At 37.1% G+C, this 15,561-nt stretch overlaps 1 protein-coding gene across 1 annotated transcript in view; it reads right to left on the reverse strand.

Annotated features, from left to right (window-relative positions):
* FHOD3 (formin homology 2 domain containing 3) overlaps window positions 1-15,561 on the reverse strand; it is a 707,140-nt gene that overhangs the window by 550,791 nt on the left and 140,788 nt on the right. Inside the window, 1 exon segment of the mRNA XM_072599353.1 lies at window positions 1,095-1,159. Coding sequence (XP_072455454.1) covers window positions 1,095-1,159 — 65 coding nt within the window.

Here is a 15,561-nt window from a genome sequence, read left to right on the forward strand (position 1 = left end):
AAAGGACACTCCTTGCAAATCTTCATTCGAACAATTTGTGAGTCTATTCCCGATTTAAGAACAAGAGCTAGTTCTATTTACAATGCATAAAAGCAACAGTACTCAGGAAAAATACCCTCTACGTATCATGTGAATTGTAATTGCTACCATTCTCTTCTTTTACCTTTAAAATAGCATGATATGATCGCTAAAATCAGGTTTAAACAAGTTCATGGATTAATAGGTAATCCAAGGCTACATCAGCACAACATCACTGTTTCTAAAAGTATAAGTTTTACCCCAACTGCCTGCTTGGTAGACAAAAATATAGTGAGTAAATAGTCCCACTCACAGACATGGTGCGCAGGGTGATTTGTGCTGCTTAAATCACCAAGTAAGTAAATGATCAGGCTTTTTATATGAATGGATTCATCTGATTGAAAACTCCCTCACAGACACTCCCATCTGCCTCCCTATTACAGTATTCACATTGTACTTCAGGCTATTGGCTACCGTTCACAAGTTAGGGTCCACAACAATCTTTGCTGCTATTGATCTCACATAGAAGGATGAACTTCTGTCTTCTCTGAAAGCAAAAAGCAGTTAGAACACTTAGAAAAAAAACTCAGAAAGATCATGGGGCTTACAAAGGACACATTTTGTACCCAGACAGCAATGCATAATGGCACTCTTTGCTCACTGTGGCTCTGTGATTTGAAGTAGAAGCCTATTCCCTGCTTTACAGCTAGGGTCATATGTCCTTGGATCCATGGGTCAACTCCACCAGTGAAGAATATGCCAATATAAGGGAGCATCTGTTGTACTTTGCTCCCAAGAAGCAACTTGAGTCACTTAGCTGTCTTTTTTTAACCTAAGATTAGCTAAGCAGATACAGAAAGATGGTGTAACCAAAGTGGACCTTTCACATCCTCCTTGTAAGTCTGTAACAACGAAAGACAAAAGTTACAATTAGCTTAGTGAAAACGGGCACATAGAAATGACAAAAACTGTCTGATTTCACTCTCAAATTGCTGGTTTCCAACAGTACATTTCAACAGCATCTGTGAAGAAAAATTCCCCTTGCTTTGCAAAAGAACATGAAGTTTGCTACTTACCAATGCAGGCATGGACTCTCACTGACAGCTGGGTTCTTAGGATTATACTATGCTTCTTACCCCTCCTAAAGAAAGCAAAAACATACGATGAGCACCAGAGAAAAACTCTGAGAGAGTTTGTTCCTCACAGTTCACAGGAACTCACTAACACAAAATTAGTTCTTTCATGAATAACAATAGCCAATATTTATACAGTGCTTACTATGTGGCAGACACTGTGTTAAGCTCTTTATCTCATTTCATCATCACAAACATCTTGGGAGGTAGGTGCTATTACTATCATCCCCATTTTACAGATGATGAAAACTGAGGCAAATAGAAGTTGATTTGCCCACGGTCCCACAGTGTTTGAACTCAGGTCTTCCTGACTCCAGATCCAGTACTTTAAACACTGTACCACCCAGGTGCATTAAGAACACTGCATCTAATAGGAGCTCAGATTCAGTGCATGCTTTAAAATAATAATATCTGACAGCTACACAGTATTATAGACCTTAAGTGATTTTAAAGATCTTTTAAACTTTTTTCCTTTACTAAATGCTGAGAATTCAAGAAAACTGTAATCCTAATGTTCTTTCCCAATTTCTTTTTTAAAAGAATTTAAGATAACTGAAAGATGAAATCTATTGAGATGCTCAATTTAACCCCAAAAAACTATATTTAAAAATGTTCCATGAGTGGTATATGGAAAGAAATACTTAATCTAGATTGGCATTTATATCTGATTACCTAATCCTGAAAAATTATTTAATCTTCAAGGCTTGCATGCACTCATAGATTTACTATTTGGGGAAATTTTAAAATTCTGTTTCCAAAATGTAAAATCCCTATATTGTTCCAAAACAAGTCACATCTACAACTACCTTTAATTTCTAGAAAATAAAATTTAAAAGGAAATGCACATCAGTGCAACTAGAAAATAATGGTTCAATCTCTTCTGTAATCAATACAGGAAAATGCAGTTTGTAGAAAGACTTTGAGGCTCAAAGTACAGGTTTGCACTTTGTATCTGTCAATGGTTACTTCTTGCTTCATTTCTAATGGAGAATAAACAAAGTCTAAGAATCTCTTCTCATGATGAGCTTACAGCCCCTCCTACCCAGGCTGTTTCTTTTCCCTTTGCTCTTGAAAAGCACTGTTTTCATTTACTTCATGGAGCCCAGGGGAAGCCACAAACAGAAGAGAGTAAGGTGACCAAACACCAAAAAAAAGAAAAAAAAAAGTTCTGGCTTTGAGTGCTATTAGTAGAAGTAGCACAACCGCATGAAAGTTAGCAGTTAGCAGTTAGCATAATTTCACAAAAGTAGGCTTACCACTCCTTTCCCAAAAGAAATTCTAGAAAAAGAAGTATAAGTTAATGTAAAGTTAAAGATCTTCTCCACTCATCAACAAGTCTCAGGTGGAGTCCATTAAGGGAAGCTTGATTAGGAGAGATCTGTTTTGTAGGAAGGTCCACACCTTTTGTTAATTTCTAATGATGCACTGGTTCTCAAGGTCCTGATGCCCTCTGGCTCTGAACGGTATAAATATACCCTGAGGTGAGGTTTTGCTTAGGCGCATACTCATTGGAAGTGTTCCTTTGGCCAGATGAGATCTGGGTAACCATTAAAGATCCCCTCTCTGAAAACCCAGAAGTTGGTGCTTCCCTCTCTGGTAACAACATACATATGTAATGGTCAGACAGTTGGATCTGGATGTTGATCTGTGATGTATGTATTGCTTATGGTCCAACAATTGGAAGCCCTGTCTGTTGGTCTTTATTTCTCTGCTTGTATTTTCTCTGTTGGTATATGTGATCAATTAAAGTGACTGATGACCCCTCAAAAGATGCTTTCCTTTTAGAACAACAGAACAAGTACAGCAGGCCCTTCTGTGTATGCGGGGGTCCTTGCTGTTACAGGAAACAAGGCACTAAAGACAAAGGACAGAGAAACCAGCTAGAAAACAGACTTTTGCTCTGTGGTACACAGCACATACAAATTTACCTTTCAAGTTTAAGATTATCTCCTTAACTGTACGTATCTTCATAGATGACTCCGCTTCATACTCACTCCACTGACTACTCCAGCCAAACTATAGCACGGGCCCAAAGATATCCAGGAATCTTCCTGTCATTCCCACTTACAACAAACACAGCCTGATATTATTTACCTCTAAGTAAGTTAGGGCAAGCTGCCTCTTTCTAGGGTTCACTGTTAATTTATGGAGAAAGTTGCATGCCATTTCTCTGAGACCTGAGAAATATAAATAGAGCTCCCCAAGGCCTTCAAGTGACCCCTTTTTCTTTTTTTTTTTTTTTTTTTTTGGTGTAGGCATGTGATTTCATTGATATAGAGAGCTTCAAGTAAGGAAATTTCCTATACTAATGCAGATTAGGAACTACTGTCCTGCAATTTTTAATCTTAGAGAGTGACCTGGGTCACCGAGAGGTCATAGAGCCAGTTTATTTCAAAAGTGGGACTTGAGCTCAGGACACTAACTCCAGGTTGACTCTCCAACTATGACTCTTCAGGTGAATAAGTGAAAATAATTTCCTTTTTCTTTTCTGTAGACAATAAAATATTTTTGCATTAGATTCAACAGTTGGTTATTAAGTTCCTACGTTATACAAAAAGTGCTGTTCTAGGTGCTAGAAAGATAAAAATGAAAAATGACATAGATCTGACCATCAAGGAGCTCACAATATGAGGGGATGAACCACAGTCACAGGAAACTATAACAAAAGTTAGAAAACTATCAAGTGAATGGGAGAAGTCAAACAGTAGCTCAAGGGACTTAACAAGGGAAGAGACCATTGATAGCTGGTGGAATCAGAGAAAGATGGCACATGAGCTGAGTCTTGAAAGAGAAGAATGGAGGACGACATGCCCAAAGGCACAAAAGTAGGCAAGGACAAGACAAGATCAGTGGATAAGCTACATGACAGACTTCAACCCTTCAATGTCTCTATGATCTGATCCATGTGGATATTCCTTTCAGTGTAGGCACACCTGTGAATATTGTCATTCAAAAAATGTAGAATCAGTAAAGGAGGTATACCGAGAGAGTGATAACAAATGGACATATCAAGGACTATCTTTACACCCATGAAATGTTGAAAGACTTAGAGAAAGGCCTCCAGCAGTCTGAGTAAATCCTCTCGACAGAAATTACAGGAGAGCATGGACATATATCACACAAGATTAGAAGGTATGGGTGGGCTATAATCTGCACTCTTTGAGAGTAATCACCAATCCACTGAGGCATTTATGTTTTGTAAAGCACTTTTCTCACAAGATTCCTCTGAGGTAAGTCATTATCATTATTCTCCACTTTACAGAAGTAGAATCGGGCTTAGGAAGGCTAAATTGCTCACCCAGGGTGAGAGAATGAATAAATAGGTACCTGGAGCTAGAATTTGAACCAGGGTCTTTGACTCTACAACCAAAGCCAAACTATCAGCTAAAATTTGCACCAGAAGGATACATAACAGCAGTATCTTCAGCCAAAATTAGTTTAATGTAGAAGAATAACAGTCTCTCAGAGGCTAAGATTTCCCTTATAACAGGGAAAAACACTACTACCTACTTCACTGCACTTTGGAAATCTTATATCACTCCAAAAGTGTGGGTTATTATTATTCCTCTACTAACCAATGAAGGAGACAAAGGGAGAACAGGAAGACAGAAAGAAAGCGAGTGTAGGATGGTAGAAGGGAGATCAAAGACAAAGCGAGTTTCAAGAAATTTTATGCCTAAATTATCAGGCATAATTAGTCTCCCTGTCATTCCCTAACTTCCTGTCCCAATCTATTCCCCTACCATCTAACATCCATTCTATGCACTACTGACAGATTAAACTTTGTAAAACTCTACTGTTAATGGGTCACCACACAGTTTCAAAATGTTTTATGGCCCTTCATTAGATATAGAATATATTCTACTATAAATTTATGTCATTTAATATTAACAATTGGGTCTTCACTGCTACTAGGGGAAATTTATCTTCATGTCTTATCAACTTCCCACTGTATTCCCTACAGAAAATTTTCAAGACTTTTCCACTCACATAAAGCCAGAATTCTTCTCCACCTCAGACCCCTAGTGTTTCAGCTTATGATCACCTCCCCTATTTTCCTGAGACTGGGGCCCTCTTCAGTGATTTCTCTTAATACCCCTTTTTCATATGTCAAAACCTCTTTATGTCACCCCCTTCTTGTTTCAGGAGAAATATCCCTCTTCCCTACCATAACTAACCCCCTCCATCTTTATCCTTGATTCTGTCTTTTTCCCATCTCCTTCAAGGCCCAGATCTATCATCCCTTCTTATTGATGCACCTTCAATCTTGCCTTCTACTCCCTACTCCTCTTCCTAAAATCATGCTCAGATTTCTAAAAAAAAAAAAAAAATCTTCCCTTAATTCAATAAACCCTCAAACTATGATCTTTTCACCTCTACTACCTTTCATTTCCAAGAAGCCTAATCTATACTCAATCCCTTGGCATCCAGTTATTCTTCTACCAGTCTGACTTCTATCCCAAAACTCGACTGAAACTACTCTCTGAAAGGTCATATCAAACGGTAGACTTGCATATCCAAATTCATCTCCCCACTAAAACCTGTTCCTTCTCCTAACTATTTTACTTCAATTAATGACATTATTCTTTCTTTCACCTGGGATGTTACCATCATATCTTTATCTTTGTATCTTCCCCAAGACTCAGTTTGAGGCCTGGAACGTGGTAAATAGCCAATAAATGTCTTCTTGAATGAAAGAACGAAAGAAGGAAACGATGGTTATCAGTATCAGGAAAGATAAACACAACAATGCTCTTAACTTCTTTCGCTGATTCTTTGTTCATCCTCCTCCATCTTGATTTGGTTAGTCCGAAAAATGATCACTAAGATAGATATAATTTTCCATTCCTCCCACCAAAGAAAAAAAGTTATATGACCCAGAGCTAATTCCATATAGTCACTGTGAATGATCTCTACATTTCAAGCCCTATTAGCATTAAAATACAAAAAAAATCTCAAATATACCAGTAATGATTTTGGAGACAGAAAACCCAATTAATTCCTAGTTTTCTTCTACTTTTTTTTTTATTAAGCTGGAAAGAGTGGAACAACAATAGTTGAAATTATGTGGAAGCATAGGATTATTAATAGAACATCTAGTTGTTTTGAGGGAATCTGAGAAATCCAACAAATTATATCCCCGCATACTGAAAGAACTTACAGATGTGATGATCACAAATTGCTGTCAATGAAACATAAGAAGTCATGAAAATGGGGCATGTGCTGTAGGGGGGATGAACAATAACAGAGCAGACCTATAAGTCAGGAAGACGCAGATTCAAATCTTGCCTCAAATACTAGCTGTTTGAATTTGGGTAACTTCTTAACCTTTCTGGGCTTCAGTCTCCTCATCTATAAAATGAGTGGCTTGTAGTTGTGGCTTATAAGGTCTGTTCCTATGAATAAATAAGGTCATGATCCTATGAATAAATGCTCCGATTTAAAAAAAAAAAGAAAAATGAAGATTCTTGAAACTACAAAATGACTAAGTGCATGATGTAATATCCTTGCAGAATTCTAAAATAGATTATTAATTAAATGGTTTGTAAGCACTTAGATTCACTAAGAATTAATATCAAACTAATGTCACTTTCTTTGTTGACAGATTTACCAGACTGGAGAATTAAGGGAATGATTGCGATACACTATAATCAGGTATATAAACACACAGATAAGATGGAGAAACATCAGCTGTGTCCAGTTAATTTGATTCATTGTTGAATGACCGTAACCAAAGAGTGGTTACTAATGGGTGGAACCTAAAGGGAGAATTCTAATGGTTTGTCACAGTACTCTTTCCCTGCCTTGTTTGGTTCCCTTTCACAGGAGGTATATGGGCATAAGTTGCATATGATACTGAATTAAATGTCTTCTAGAATCCTTTCTAAATCTTGACTTAATGAATATTTTTTTCTAGCAAATTATTATTGCTAACACTAATTTTATAAATCATAAATGATATAAAAATAGACTAGAGGTGAAAGCCAATATGTGCTGAAATTATTAGAATAATGTCAAGTTCAGACAGGTTTTTAAAATGTCAATTTCATTTCTGTTTCTAAAGTATCAAGAATAAGCATCTTTTTCAAAAGTCCAAAAGTTACACATTGCCTATTTACTATGATGTATTCAAGTGACCATCGGCCCAAGAAAAACTTTCTCTTTTTACTTTGGGAAGAGTTAGAATAAATTATGCATACTCCCTTTCCAACTTAACTTCAGTTCTCAGTTGTGGCTGCACACTTGAGAATTCTGGGTTAATTATTCTCCCTTTCCCTCTCTCTTAGTTCTATTCATTATGATGTATCATTTCATTAGCAATAGCAGCCATGGTGGAAAGAATCACTAGACCTAGTCTTTATTATACCACTAACTAGCTATGTGACCCTGAATAGGTCCCTTAACCTCTCTGAGTCTCAATTTCATCATCAAATAAGGGGATTAGACTAAATGATCTCTAGGGTCCTTTCCAGGTCTAAAATGCTATGATAGCTAACAACTAAAACCACCTACCATATTACTTTATACACTGCCATAAGTTCATAGATACACATAATATATTTTGTCTAAAATTAAGGGGTTCTTGGCTATAATTTAGGCCCCAAAACCTTAATTATGAAAATCAGTTTTAAAGTAAGGTCTGTATAGCTGCCATGAAACCCACTGAAACCAATCTCCCAACTTGTGGGTTAGAGAGTCTCAGTCAGAAGGAGGGAACATAGACACTATTTTCAAGTAGAGAAATTCTTTCTGCCTCCTACCTCCCTCCCCCAAAAAAGTAATGCTCTTCAAATGTAATATGTATTTTTTAAAATAAGGTGACAAAACTTTTCACCATTTTTCATAATTTAATGGCAAGCCCTGAAATATTTTAAGACACTTTTGAGTGCAGTAAAACCCAAGTTTGGAACTATGGACCTGAGAACTTGTCGTGTTACTTGCTAGGATGCCCAGGAAAGTGTTAAAATCAAAAGCAGATATAGCAATCGTTTGCTCAAATCTGACAAAGAGTGGACACATCAAATAGCAAATCACAAAAAGAGCTAAAAAGGATGTTTAGAGATCAGCTTTTCTAACTCCATCATCAAACACTCTTGGTTGATGACAGAGTTGGGATTAGAGCCCAGGACTCCTGGCTCCCGATCCATTTAGTTTATACAGGGAACTTATTAAACTTAAGAAGAAAATCAATCTGATTATCCAATGATTATAACTGCATTGGCTTACTCATGAAATAATAGCACATACAGTTTGGCTATTTATCTCAAATAATTGAAGAGAAAGTGAGTTGGAGGCAGTCCCAGAGTAGAGGGACCTAGTTTCAAGTTCTGCCTCCAATAAATATTGACTGTATGACCCTTGGTAAGTCATTGAACCTCTTAGTACCTCCTGGAATTTTCTGGGACTAGAAATTGCTGAACAGCTATTGATCTTCATTGGCAGAGAGCTTCTTTGCCAGGTATTTATTACACCAATGAAATCACAGACTCAGATCACCTTCCTCCAAAAAAAATTTAATTTCAAGAGTTTCAGTGATGCTATATGACAGGGAATCATAAAGAGCACCAATCTCTGTAGAATCACAAGTGCTGGTGGTTCAACGAGCAATGAAAAGGGGCATGACAAATATAAGCAGACAGCAGTATATTGCCAACAATGTCTTACATAAAAGACATATGACTTGTAAAACTAGGTAAAAAAAAAAAAAAAAAGGCAACGGTAAGGATATGCATGACCAGAAAAGGGGGTAGAATACTGCTAGAATGAAGGATAGATAACATGGGAGCAGCCCATGTATTGAACTGATAACCAAAAAATATTAGAAATTCTCAATCTGAGGCCCACAGAATCTGAAAAGCCCCTGGATATATTTGAGGGGTTCCATGAACTTGGGTTGAAAAAAATACATCTTTACTTCAATATTTCCTTTGTAATCTTTATGTTTTATTTTATATGTTCAAGAAAGGGTTCAAAGGTTTCACCAAAATGACCAAAAAAAAAAGGTTAAAATCTTCTTATTCAGGTTTTCAGGATATCTGGATACCATAGAAAGAGAATTTACAAAAAGATATAAAAAATTCTTACAGGATAAGAATGCATGAGGGTAGGTATCCTCAGGCAACCATAGATTTTTATTGTTTACTATGTGCTGTGCACAGTGCTAAGGACTCATGATACAAAGACAAAAAGGAAACACCTCTTGACCTCAATGAACTTGCATTGTAATGAATGAGATCACTGATCTATCCAATTAAGTCAAGCAGCCCTATACTTTTTTAAAAAATTCCTTCTAATGATAAAACAGAATTTGAAATCTTTTTATATCTTCTCTCCCTCACTAAGTACTCTTTTGATAAAATTTTAATTATTTTCAGAGTAGTCACATGGATGGAAGTGTTTCAGAATTCAAAATGCTGGTAAGATTTTTCTCAAGGTTAAAAAAAAAGATTTCAAAGGAAAGGAGGGAAAATCAGGAATACCAAGATTTCCATAATAAACAATTCCAACACAATCTTCCCTTTTTATAATCACATAAGCTCCTTATTCTTATGGTTAAACTTGACCAAACCAATAATATTTGTTCTCTTATAGTAGACAATTAGAATTTCTGAATACTCAGGACAGGCTGACTAAATCTGATGAAAGCTTTTGACTTCAGGCACAGTCATTTCAGATGCTAGGTAAATTCTCTTCTAACTTGGACAAGTGAGCTTCACATGTGTTTTCCTCTTTCACCAAAGGACCCCACCACCACCAATCCTTTTTTGAAATATTCTCTCCTTTATCTTCCAATTCCCTTTTTTCAGGAACTCTGAAACAATTTCCTGCTTATGATGTAGATCACTTTGCTGCTTGGGCTACATATCCTTGATCCGTAATTCAGTTTCCCTGGGAATTTTATCAGAAAAATTGATCCAGTTCGATTATATCCAAGACCTATTTTCTAGTATCTGATTTAGCTTTCTCTATCCCATAGAGTTAAAACTTTCTACCAAGAGTATCAAAAATTATGCCACAGATTATTTTGGTTATGACTTCAATGTTTTATGTGGCCTTTTCAAAAAAATGATCCAGCTATACTCTAGATCTTGTAACCCAATATTTCCCAGTTGGTCTGTAACAAATATTTATTGGTCCACAAACCATTTACTACCCAAGATCTTCTTTAAATCTATAAACTTAAAATACTAACCCCTCCTCCCATCAACCCAGCTCCCTCCTTCTTGGCTCCTGGTCCTTGTCTACTGAGCCACTGTGTATTTCTGGAGGGATTTTGATAGCGAATTTAGATATTTTACAAGGCTACAATATAATTTGGCCTGGAAAATATTGTTTTAATGCCTCTCTTTAAATCCCTTTCTCCCCACCCTCCAATGTTCCAGGTTATTTTTATGTACTTTAGGCAGCTTAGTCTTAATTAAATTAGGTGGGTGTTTCATGTAATCATCCTCCCACTTCTGGGATACTTGTTCAAATGTAGAAAAGAAAAAGCAGTGCTGTCTCCTGGAAAGACTGCCATGAGGCTTCTGTGGAGGCCTCAGGCGACCCTTCCTGATTTTACTGCAGAATCTTTGTTCTATCTTGGGTTTCCATTGATTGACTTCATGTTGGTATTGCTTAGTTGCATGCCTTCCCTCTAAGATGGCCTTCCATCTACTCTGTATATATCTTATATGTACAGAATTGTTTGCATCTTGCCTCTCCCCCTGGAATTTGAGCTCCTTGAGGAAATAAACCAGATTTTTGCCTTTTTTTTTATAGCCCTAGGGCTTAGCACACCTTATGGGACACAGGCAAGTGCTTGAAAAATGCTTGCTGACTCACTGTGCTAGAACTCAAGCTCTGACTCAGTTGTTCTAGGCTAAACTTCTGCTTCTCCAATGAGTCAGATAGTAAGCAATTATTAAATGCCTAGTATGTGCCTGGAATTATGAAGAAAAGCAGAAGTTCGTCGCTTCTCTCAAAGGAGCTTACAGTATAAAGAATGAGATTCATGAAAACAACTATGCACAACCAAAATATATACAGGATAAATTGGAATAATAATAAATAAATAATAAATTTGAATAAAGATATTACCATGGGGGAGAGGGGATCAGGAAAGGTTTTTTGTAGAGAATGTGATTTTAGCTGGGACTTGAAGGAAACCAGAAGGTGGAAATGAGGAGGGAGAGTCCTCCAAGCATGAGGAACAGCCAGCAAACATGCCCAGTCTGGAGATGGAGTGTCTTAACTCTGGCCCTCATCTCTCTTGGCTATCATTTTCATTCCTTCTCCAACTCAATACTAGATAAAGATTCTCTTTAAATTATCTTTAATTCAGAGACCTTCTCTAATGAGAGAGAGCGTTGAGTCCATCAATAACATCTGATGAGTACCTAGCATGTAGAGACTACTAGGAACTATTAGAGATACAAAGACATATAAGAACACAGACCACTTTCAAGGGTATTATTATCTTGGTAGAACCTCAGTTTATGATTAACCTGATTTGTGTATGCTTTGCTGGATGAGGAAAAATTTTTCACAAAATTTGTCTTGCAGGACAAACAAAAATTCACAGCATGAACATCATGTTTGGACTTGAACAGCTCGTGAAGGGGTGATGCTCAACTAGGATGATGATTTTTGTTTTTATTTTGCAAATGTGCAAAATTTTGTTGAAAAACATCACCCAAATAAGGCAGGCTGTAGCAATGAGAGCCACAAATATTTTTAATGACAAAGCAATGTCACATTTCCATGACATTCGGGAAAAAATGTCAAATATAAGTGTCACTAGATGGATTCCTAGTCAGAAGTGAATGGAAAGAAAAAAATAATCAGTGAGTCAAAACATGAAAGTGATTTTTAAAAATGAAAAATAAGTAAAGGCAAGAGTGTTAGTCTTACTTTTAGTGAAGGTAGCATAAAAGAGAACACTGCCATAACCCTTCTTCCTTCTCCTTCCTCTTCTCCCTCATGCCAGACATGACTCTTCTCAAAGGTAAAATGCAGGTCAATTTATTTTATTTTCGATTTATATCGTATACTAATCATTGCTATTGTATTTAGGCACATTGGGGACAAAAAAACTTACTTAAAATTATAAATAATTATTTTATATGAATATTTTTGGGAATATGGTACCTATGACCTGACTTTACATTATTTCCTATGGGAAAATTCACTTTGCAATATGAACAAATCGCATGACAAAAAGAATCTCAGAACAAATTAAATTAGAAAAACAAGGTTCTACTGTATATGTATATACATACATATATAACATACATACATGAAATGTATATATATGAAAAATTAAATTATAAGAGGATAGTTCAACATACCTACATTGACATATTTCTCCAGATAGACTAGGATTCATTGTCAAATGAATTAGTTAAAAAATAATACAGTAGCTCAAAGAAGGCTCTCTTACTATGAGCTGTTAGAAAGCTAAAGGAAGAAGAGGAGGATTCTAAGCCCTCCCTTGAAGAAGAGGCAGGAGAAATGCCAGAAAGGCATTCTTAGGAGGGCAAATGATAAGAATGAAACTTCAGAAGTGGAAAACCCAAGACGTGGTAGAAGAGCAGTGCAACAGTTTATCAAGGGTAGAGGGTTCATAGAGCTGAATAATGGAAGATTCAACTGGGAAGGTAGTTTATAGCTAAACTAGGAAAAACTGTCTGAACTTGATCTTGTAGGAAATGGCAAATTCTTAAATGCTATATTTTGTTTGGTTTACACAGGACAATAGCAGAATAAAAAAACAGTGAAGCAGGATGGACTGTTAGTAGGAAAAGCTGGAGGTATAAAGAACAATTATCAGAGACTCATAGCATTTCAGAATATGATAGAGTCTAAAAACATAGGCTTGTAGAAGAATTCCCTTTACAATAACACTGACAAGTGGTCATTCGACATCTACTTGAAGATCTTCAACATAGGGCACTAAGGAAGGTTATACCAGTTCCACCTTGGGACTGTCAATAATAATAGCTTACATTCATACAGTACTTTGATGTTTGCAAAGCACTTTACATTATATTAGGCCAGCTACGTGGTACAGTAGATAGAGTACTGGGCCTGGAGTGCGAAAGACTCATCTTCTTGAGTTCAAATCTGGCCTCAGACACTTTCCAGATGTGTGACCTTGGACAATTCACTTAACCCTGTTTGCCTGAGTTTCTTCATCTGTAAAATGAGATGGAGAAGGAAATGGCAAACCACTCCAACAGCTTTGCCAAGAAAACCCCAAATGGGGTCACAAAGAGTCAGACATGACTGAATGACAACAATTACATTATTTGTCTTACCTGATTCTTACAAGAACCCAATACTCTGGATACTATTATCATACCCACTTTATAGATGAAAAATAGGCACAGAAGTTAGGTGGATTGTCCAAGGTAACAAGGTGGAATTTGAACACAGGTCTCCCTAGCTCCAAATCCAACATTTTATTCTCCATGCCAAGTCTTTTAAAAATTTATTCTGATTTAAAATCTGCCACTCAGAAACTTCCACCCACTGCTGGGGACAAGGAGAATAAATTTAACTCATGTTCTGTGTAACAGTCCTTCAAATGCTTGAAATAAAAGCCTTCTGTCCTCCAAGCCAAACACCACCAGTCTCCTTTTCTCCATCTATGTCGCATCTCCAAATGTGACTGGAGCCCAAGACTCTGTCCTGCTCTCACTTCTTTCTATACCCTCTTGCAGAGTGGCTCTCATCCACTCAGATGGGCTCAGTTACAATCTCTATGCAGATGACTGCTAAGTCCATACATTCAGCTCTAGATTATCCCTTGACCCATATCCCAGATTCTTGACCCACCTCCCAGACCCATAGTATGTCCTTAGACATTTCAAATGTGATTCCTCAGATGCTTTCCAAACTTAACACATACAAAATAGAAGTCATTATCTTTCCCCCTAGAGCCACTTTTGTTTTTGCAGGGGAGAATGAATCTTCCTGCTGCTTCCAGCCACTCATCAGCCCAGTTTTACTATTAATTAGCATGGGAGCTTTGGCCAGCTCCATTTCCAACCTAGTTCTATTTAGCCCTCCTTAGGCAGCCTGGTGGCCTCCCACTCCAGGGAGTTTACTATATCAATGCTAAATTTAGTGCAAAAAACATGATAAGCATCCCACTCCATCTCACAACTCCCAAGCTCAAGAGATGTACCAGCCTCAGCCTTCCCTGGATTACAGCCTGGATTATAGATGTGTGCCACCACGCACTTTCCCATTGCTATCAAGGGTACCATCTTTTTTCTAGTCACCCAAATTCACCACCTCAGGATCATCCTTAAATCTTCATTTTCACTCATTCCACATGACAACCATGTTGCATAAGCTTGTCATTTCTATCTCCATATCTTTCACATATATCCCGTTGTCTCTACTCATGCTGCTACCACTCCAGTCCAGGCCCTGATCACCTTTATTATGCCAATAATCTTCTCATTGGTTTCCTTGTCTCAAGACTCTCCCCACTCCAATCTATTTAAACACAGCTTCCAAAATGAACTTCCCAAAGCACAGGTAAGATTATGTCACTTGGAAGTTTACTCTCATCACATCTGGCTTAAGGAGGGAATAACATGCACACTCAATTTCATATGAAAATCTATCTTACACTACAGGAAAGTAGGGGAGAAGGGGATAAGTGGGGTGGGGAGAAGATAGAAGGGAGGGCAAATGGGAGGAGGGAGTAATAAGAAGTAATCACTTTAGGGGAGGGACAAGGTCTAAAAAGACAACAGAATAAATAGGGGGTAGGATAGGATGGAGTCTTTCACAATATGACTGACTATTATGGAAGTCTTTAGCAAAACTATACATATATAGACTATATTGAGTTGCTTGCCTTCTCAGTGGGGATGGGTGGGGAGGGAGGAAGGGAGAGAAGTTGGAAATCAAAGTTTAAGGAATGAATGTTGAAAATTTTTTTTGTGTGTACAACTGGGAAATAAGAAATACAAGTAATGGGGTATAGAAATCTATCTTGCCCTACAAGATAAGAGAGAAGATGGGAATAAGGGAAGGGAGGAGGGTTAGAAAGGAGGGCAGATTGGTGGAAGGGTTAATCAGAATGCAAGGCGTTATCAGGTAGGGGGAGGAGAGAGATGGGGAGAAAATATAGAGCTCAAAATCTTGTGGAAATGAATGGTGAAAACTAAAAACAAATAAATTTTAAAAAAAGATTATGTCACTTGACATGTGACTTAGAATTGATGCCTATTAAATTTAACATCATTACATTGTTAAAGACTGATCTAGCCAGATATTTTTAAAATCAAAACTGTGTGATTTAATTTTATCTATTACTCCTAACACTGTCATCTACAGAGTCATCAAGAGAAACAAACTTCCTCTGATACTTAATTCAAAGAAGAATTTATTGTAAGAAGTTTCCAGTAAG

Source organism: Notamacropus eugenii, chromosome 4, assembly GCF_028372415.1.
Source record: "Notamacropus eugenii isolate mMacEug1 chromosome 4, mMacEug1.pri_v2, whole genome shotgun sequence".
Taxonomy (NCBI): Eukaryota; Metazoa; Chordata; class Mammalia; order Diprotodontia; family Macropodidae; genus Notamacropus; species Notamacropus eugenii.